General features: G+C 30.4%; 1 protein-coding gene across 1 annotated transcript; it reads right to left on the bottom strand.

The window, feature by feature from the left end:
* Positions 1–1,251: 1,251 nt before the first annotated feature.
* LOTGIDRAFT_163761 (hypothetical protein) lies at positions 1,252–5,690 on the bottom strand (the record flags this gene model as incomplete). The annotated part of the gene is made up of 2 exons (XM_009060276.1): positions 1,252–2,773; positions 5,641–5,690. The coding sequence occupies 2 exons, from the start codon at positions 5,688–5,690 to the stop codon at positions 1,252–1,254; spliced, it is 1,572 nt and encodes a 523-aa protein (XP_009058524.1).
* Positions 5,691–8,572: the final 2,882 nt, after the last annotated feature.

Raw genomic sequence — 8,572 nt, 5'->3', positions numbered from 1 at the left:
TCTGTTTGATTTTTGAAAACTGTTGATGAAATCTTGAAATTCTCTCATGTAGTCTTTGTTCAAAACATAATTTACGCACTTTACAAAGCAGCATCCATCACTCGGTATATAACAATTTATACCGATATATTCTTTTATCTTTTTGAGTAGGCTAACACCACTACCCTTTTTTGATCTTTTTATTTCTTTATAATTATTTTTACGGAAAATGATTTTTCCCGTGAAATACCAATCGGTGGCATCTGGTTTTTCATCCACTGTAGCGACGAAATTGACAAAAGTTTTGGTATCAAAACCTACAAATTTCATGTCTTGTTTGTATTTTCCATCTTGAGTTATCTCTCCAACTATTTCAATTTGCCCTTTAAATGTTATAAATTCATTAGAGATAAGGTGAATAACATCGGAAAAAAGTTTATTTGATATGAATTTTTCATCGTCTAAAATTTCAATTTTATTCATATTTTTTAAGCAACTATTTTTAACTAGGAATTTTTCGAAAAAAAAAATAAATTATAATAAGCTTTGATCACCACTAGATTTTTTATGGAAAATCATTTTTCCTGTGAAATCGGAGGAATTCGATTTTTTATCCAGAAATCGACAAAAGTCATGGTATCAAAACCTACAAATTTTATGTCTTGTATGTATTTTCTTGAGTTATCTTGAGTTATCTTTCCATCTAATTCAATTTGTCCGTTAAATGATAAAAATTCGTCAGAGATATGCTCAATAACATTGGAAAAAAGATCATGTGATATAAATTTATTCATATTTTTAAAGCAACTATTTTAACTAGGAATTTTAACTTTTATTGATGATATTTCTACATCAAATTTATCTAAAATTTCATTGAATTCTAATTCTTCAATGGTTATGTTCTTATCCTCTCTCGATCTTTCGAAAAAAATGAATAATTTATTAAGAAATGTATTTAAAATTTTTGTTTTCCTTTTATAATAAGCTTTTTGTTTTGATGTAAAACCTAAAGTAATCAAACCACAAGATGAAGTTTGAACGGCAGTGAACGAGGCTAATACTATTGGGACGATGATTGGAAGCATTAATCCACCGGTTACGGCTGTTGCCACCGTTATCCCTATTGTTAAAACTGTACTTAATGTTTTGAAAACAGAATCGATTTTACTCCATGTTTTTCTACATTTGTTGAATTGTTTTAGTTTTTCTTTTAGTTCATTTTGTTTTTCTATCATGTAGTTTTGTCTACTTTCGAGTTCCATTTTTAGGTAATTAAATTAAGTGAACTTCTGATAAAGCCGCTTTACTATTAACTCTTACAGTTACTAACGATATTTGTTCTTTCGAATCATTAATCTTATTCAGATGAACTGAAAATTTTGGTTTTTCAATATAGATTGATATATTAACATATACACCATCTCTTATTAAAAATTTTTGATTTTGTTGACTTTTATGAATATCGACTGAGGTAAATATATCATTATCAACAAAATATAGTTTTACGTATTCAAAGTCTGTTGCTCGTAAAAACTGATATCTGCTTATATCTTTTTTTTCTGGTTCTGGATTTCTAATAATATTCATTGATGGTGGAGTTTCAGTCTCCAATATCATATCAAAATCACTCAATGTAAATTCATCTTTTTCATTATCTGGTATGATTAACATTCTAAACATATCTATATATTTTCCACTTGTTTTAATTTCATATAAGTGATTAACCTTGTTGTTTTCGTCGTTAATTTCTAATTCTTTAGTTTCTACATTTTTTGTACCATTGATAAACTGAAGAACTTTACGAGCGTTAAATTGACGATTAGATGATATTGAGTTTTGTCTGAAGAATAATGAATCAACTTTTACCTGTATAGGAAATGTTATTTCAATTGTAAGTTTTCCTCGAAATTTAAAAATATATGGATAATTAACATCAAAAATTTTTTTGGGAAGAATAGTATAATTTGGAACAGAATATAGTCTAATATTTGCTGTAAATCCATATGTTTTATATTCATAGTCTTTTGATTTATCAATATTATCAGTAATAGAACCATTATCAAAACCCAAAAATCTAAATGGAATATTGAAATAATACGATTCTTTCTTGAGAAACTTTTTTTCTAATGCGATTATATTTTTATCCTGTTTTAAAACTAGGTTATTAATAGTGGTTATCTGTTGTTGAATAACACTATCATCAATGTTTTGTTGAATATTTGTTAGTTCTTTTTGTAATTCAGTTTTAAATTTAGTTAATTCCCGTTGCAATTTGTCTTCACTTATATCTATTAGTTCTATTTTTTGCTTTGTAATCTTATCATCTAAATTAGATATTAATGAACTTAAATTTTGTAACTGAGTTTTATCTACTACATTGATTAATTGTTGTTGAATAGCGACTATTTGTTTTTGTATTTCACTATCATCACTAAGTTTACTTTCTAATGCGGTTAATTTGTCTTCACTTATACCTGGATTAATATTGGCTATTAGTTGTTTAAGATCTATTTTTTGTTTTGCAATCTTATCATCTAAAGTTTGTAACTGAGTTTTATCTACTACATTGACTAATTGTTGTTGAATAAAATTTTTTAAACTTGTTACTTCTTGTTGTAGTTTAGTATCATCAATAAAATCTTTATTATTTAGTTGACGTTTGAAGAATCTTTTCACATCGCCTATTCTTTCGTTTAAATGGTTTTTATTTACTTCAATTAAATTTAATTGTTCTATTAAATATTTCTTGTGAATGGCATCATTATCGTTTTCCGGAGACTTTAAATTACTTATGCTAAAATTGTTCATATCTAAATCACCTTGAAAGAGTGTCTCCGATTTGATCCACAAAGTAAGGTTTCGCTTTATTTATCCACGCTGTAGTGTTAGGTTTTTTAGTTTCTAAAGATAAAGAACCTAATCCAAACTTATTCGCCATTTTTATTGAGTTAAATTTATTACAATTTCTTCAAACTGTTTTCCTAAACTCAACTGATATAAAACCCAAAGTGAAAGCTGACCACAAACCTTTTGTCCCGGTAATTGAATTTGAAATGTTGAACATTTGATTGGTTTATTAGTCAATTGGATTATCTCTTCAGTGGGTTCTAATCCATAAGAATCGAAGAAATAAAAGTCAGAGTCTTTGTACAAAGCAGAATGATGAACTCCTTTTTGATCGGAAGTATGTATATTTGTTATAGCGTAAAATTTACCTTTCTTATATTTGAGATCATTTATTTCATCTCTCACACAATATTAAAACGGTGATATATTTAACTCATTCGCCCATTTCATAAGTTGAAAGTTTGTGGTTGTATCGGTTCCATATTTATCGAGAAATTCATTCATTTTTAAAAGTCGGTTTTTTGGAAATATATACGTATTTTGTGTTTGAAAAAAATTGTATTACATTCTGATAAAACACATTCAATAATATTTTGAACATAGATTTGCATTTAAATTTAAAAAATTTAAAGCGTAAATGCTTGTCTACATCTCTTAATCTTCTATCAAATTCTTCATTGTTCATTTTTAAAAGTCGGTTTTTTGTAGTTCATTTTGATAAAACCTACCTATGATTTGTTCTTTATCTTGATCGATTAATTCATATGGTGATGTAGTGTTTACTTTATCAACGATGAATATTTCGTTCGTCCAGTATCCAACGTAACCTTTTTCGAATTTACTTTTATATTTGAAAATACGAACTCGATCTCCGACTTTAAATTTGGATTTGATATTTAAATTCTTTATTTCATTTTCGTAGTTATGTTGTGCGTTAATTGACTTTATAATATTTGGATTACTCGAGGCTTGTGTTGGTGTGACACCTATAGATGAATGAATTTTGTTATTGTATTCGTCGACAACCTCTGGTAATATTTTAAGCCATTTTTGAGATTTCAATTCCGTGAACTTTTTGAATAATTTATTTTTTAGAGTCCTGTTAAATCTTTCAATAACTACAGCTTTACCTTCGTTATGCGTACTGTAAATTTCAAATCCCAGAGATTTCATATTTTTGTTATAAAATTCACTTCCTTTATCTACCCATAGTTTTTCTGGATGACGGTTAGATTGTTTCATAATCGTTTCAAATGCGTGTTTGACTGATAAACCCGTTTTGTTTTTGAGAGGAATAACCCATACATATCTCGTATATAAATCTATAACTGTTAAGCAATATTTAAATCCTCTTTCGATTGGCATATGAATTAAATCGGCTGACCATATTTCATCTTTTTCAAACACTTTGGCTTTTAAAAAGTTTTTAGTTTTTCTAAATTCTTTATGAATTTCATCCGCCAATCCCATGCCTAATTTCATCTTTGCTTTTAACAGTTTAATGATTAATGCTCTTTCCATTCTCTCTTTGAAAGTTGGATTTGGAATATTTTCAAGTTCGATTATCATTTGTTTGTCTGCTTCGTGTCTAAACTTTATGTCTTTGTTTCTGTATAAAATATCATGTTTAAGCGCAGCGGCATCAACTCTATTAATGGGTTCTTCCCCTGGTTTGGGATTATCATTTTCGTCCAATCGTAGATCTAACCTAGTGCCTGGACCTGTATAATTATGACCGGGAAGATGTTTTTCTCCGGGATATTTCGCCCATGGAAATCCAGGAAGAGAACCCAATGATTTTTGTATATATATTTTATATATAAGTTTTTGGACCGTGAGCGACTATCATTTTTATCCTATAACTTTAAAACCTTTTCCTTTCCTTTCTTCTAATCTCCTGTTTCGAAGTTCTCTTATTAGTTCTAATTCTTTCAACTCGTTAGATTGTTTCACTGTATCGCTTATACTCTTTCCCGCTTCAGCGATTGAGCCGATGGCTTTCGCTCCGCTTGAAATGAGTGATTTGTTTTTTGAAACAAAGCTAGCTACTTTTGGAATTATTGTTTTACCTAGAGAAAATAATGAAGAAAAGATACCGTCGCCCGAATAATCTTCGAATCTGTGTTGTTCGTGTTTTAGAATTAAACTCATCCTATTTTTAAATGAGTTAATTTAGTCTGTTTTTTATCCAAAAAGAGTTATCTCCCATCTACTAAAAATGTTCTGTTATTTTATATAAGGTTATTTTTAATATGGAATGTAGGAAATTGATTGAAGGTGTTTTTTGGTGTAAGGGCTGTAAGAATTTATGAAATATAGGGAATATAGGTGTAAGAATTTATGAAATGTAGGGAATTTAGGTCTTTTATGTTATGGGAGCTTTCAATTTAGGTCGCATTTTCCCCATGAAATGAAATGGAATGGGGAAATCCCCAAGAAAAGGGGAATTCCCATGAAAAGGGGAAAACCCTTTTATGCGACCAAATTGAAACGACTAGTACTACTGACCAAGTTTGATGAAATCCGGATAAGAAATAAGAAATTTGGTAATGCGCATGAGCACAACAAAAATTGGTTATTTCCATTGAATTTTTAGTTGGAATATACACATACATAGCAAGTTTGATTAAATTCGGATAAGAAAAGGAAAGTTGGTAACGCGAATGCGCACTGCGCAAATTCGATAATTCCATCAAATTTAGAATTTGATTTTACACATACATTCCAAGTTTAATGAAAATCGGATAAGAAATAAGAAAGTTGGTAAATTAAGTGGGGGTGTCCCTTTAATGTGCTTCTGTAAGCTCAACTTACAGTATAGCATGGTTCAATCCACCCGAGAGCTTATGTCCACAACTGGACATAAAACAGCCATATAAAACAAATATAAACGGAGGGTATCTTTAAACAACTAAAACTTTGATTTCTATTGGGGTTGACAGCGGGTTAACCTAACTTTATCTAATAGCCCCATGTTAAGTGAATTGAGTTTTGAATTCTCATGTAAGGTATGCATGTATTATATCTATGGAAAGCTCAGAATCTCTACATTACAAAATCGAAAGAATTATTGCCATATCTCTATTAGGGACCGAGATATAGCACTGTAAAGGCTCAAAATGGTCCATATTTAGACCCCTATAAAATGGGAAAGAGTTGTCTGCCCCCAATTTTCAAAAGGTCATCAGATAGACGAGGTCACAAATTATCATCACAGTTAATATGAAGGTTATCAAAGGTCAAGGTCACGAGATATACGCCTTCAAACTTTGAAAAAAAACATCCGTTCGTATCAAAAAGGCAAAACCGAAAATCAAAATTTTGCTTCCCACGAATTGTAGACAAACATTTATAGTATCGTTTGACACAAAAATTACACAAATCGGATAAAAAATGGCTTCTGAATAGGAATTTTCGAAAAATGAGGTAAACCAAAATGGCGGCCTAATTATTACTTCCGGTAAGTATTTTTTTAGTTTAATAGGTTTGTATTAATGACACTAATATCATGCATATGTTAGTTTGGAATTCTACTGGAAGTGACGTCACCGGAAGTACTAACTTCGAAACCGGAAGTGATGCAACAATTTTGAATGCGTTTTTTATTCCCCCATGCTGGCTGTCTACACTATATAAGTTTCAAATCTGTCCAACAAATAGCAACCAAAATAGCATATTTCGATTAATTTCTACAAAAAAAGTATCGAACTAATTTGTGAAAAAATGCCATCATGTGTCCATTGTTATAAGAAGTAGAATAAAGGAAACCCGAGCAAAATCGGTCGATAATTACGCCCACTAGAGCCCACTTTCTGTTTGTTGCTAACGTCGCTACATGTTGCTCAGAAAATTTTCGTTTTACATTCAGTACGCAGTTAGCCACGAGTTAGAAAGTGTGGCAAAATCCGTTTTCCATACCTGTTGCTGTTTCCGAGAACTGAGCTGAGTGAAGAAAAAAAAAATAAAAATAGCCAGAACGAAAACAAAGCAGGGCGTTCCAAGAACGCCCTGCAATAAACGTATATCGGATTTCACTCTTACAAAATGAAATCCTACTCAATCTAAGATTTACAAAAGTAAACAGTGAAACAGATATATTATCTCAATATTAATATACAATACACATTTCATAATTTGTATTTTAAATCCTATTTTTACTATATAAAGTAGTAAACAAATCTTCTATTTTACCGAAATTTTGAAAAAAAACCTAAGTCAGAATTTATTTGTAAGTAAGGAATATGGATGAACATAAGTATTAATAGTGCAAAATAGTAATATTTTTGATAATATTGTAGCTAAAAAAGTATCGATAATTTCAAAAACTAAAGAAAGAAACAGTTTTATCGCTCTCCTGAAAACTTGTAAAGTTGAGTTAGAAGGTTTTATCAGCACAGGGACGATATAGGATACCTATCACCAGCATAACAGCCACCAAACAACTTAATATTTCAATGAAAACACAATATGTATATTGCCGACAGCCACCATACACTAGACAAGCCCAAAGGGGCTTTTAGGAACAGCAAACTTCTATCATCGATATAGCCATCCTTGCATCTACCCGTTTAAACAGTATTTTATTTCTATTATATATTTTTGCAGAGTATAAATAGGGTTTCGGAAACAAGTCAAGGCTTACGTTAATCCGTCACAAAATACATTGTATCAATATACAGAAAAATATAAATGAATAGATAAATAAATAAATTAGCATACTAATATATATAATAATTCAACAATAAAGTAGATTGATAGTTACCACAGTTGATTATGTACATAAACATATGAAGGGAAATGTGCAAAAGTGCATACAGTGTCCACAACAGACAGGGGTCGTCATCACCAAGAATTCCGCCCGTCCACAAGCACAAACGAAGCTACAGACAAAGACAGTCGGGTTGGTCAATTGTAGTCTTTTTATCTTTATACACCAGGTTTCTAATTTTTCCTGAAGCAAATATAGGTCTAAAACATAATAATTCGAATGAACGTTGAGATCGGCTAACGCAACATATTTAATATACATATCATACGGGCATACAACAGTATTTCATTTTGATAACAAAACCTTATTCCCTTGTCTGTACTGATCCGTTTTGCCCTGTCTAATTACTTCTTTAAGATAATCTTCGCATATAATTATATCTTTACATCTAACACAGCTGAATTCATTAAAACGTAAAAAAAACTTAACTGACATTTTCAAGAATAGGATACGAGGCATCTCTTTTAATTCAACTTTAAACTCAAATGTAAATATAAACTAAATTATTACTAAATGTAAATATATACTAAAATATAACACTATGTGCATGAAAAGTTCGCTAAATATAACACTTCAATAATCTAACAACACATAAATTAGGTAAAATAAAAAATCTTCGAGTTCCCTCTAATGCCATTTTAATTTCTATCGACGTTTCTTCTATGTATACCAATATCGATAACACTACTGGTTTAACGGCAGTTCGTAAAGCTTTTAATAGAAACCCAGATCCAAACAGATCCGACGATGCAATTCTACAGCTTTTAGAGATTTGTCTTAGTCGAAACGATTTCACATTTAATGGTAAAACATATTTACAAACTTCAGGGACAGCAATGGGCAAACGATTCGCCACTTCGTACGCAAACCTTTTCATGGCAGAGTGGGAACGTGAGGTGTTACCCCTCTGTCCATTTGACCCACTTTTTTACGGACGCTTTTTGGATGACATCTTTATGGTTTGGACTTATTCTATCG

Source organism: Lottia gigantea, assembly GCF_000327385.1.
Source record: "Lottia gigantea unplaced genomic scaffold LOTGIsca_41, whole genome shotgun sequence".
In the NCBI taxonomy this organism is placed as follows: domain Eukaryota; kingdom Metazoa; phylum Mollusca; class Gastropoda; family Lottiidae; genus Lottia; species Lottia gigantea.
The sequence above is the reverse complement of the archived record's forward strand: the minus strand, read 5'-3'. Positions and strand labels throughout refer to the sequence as shown.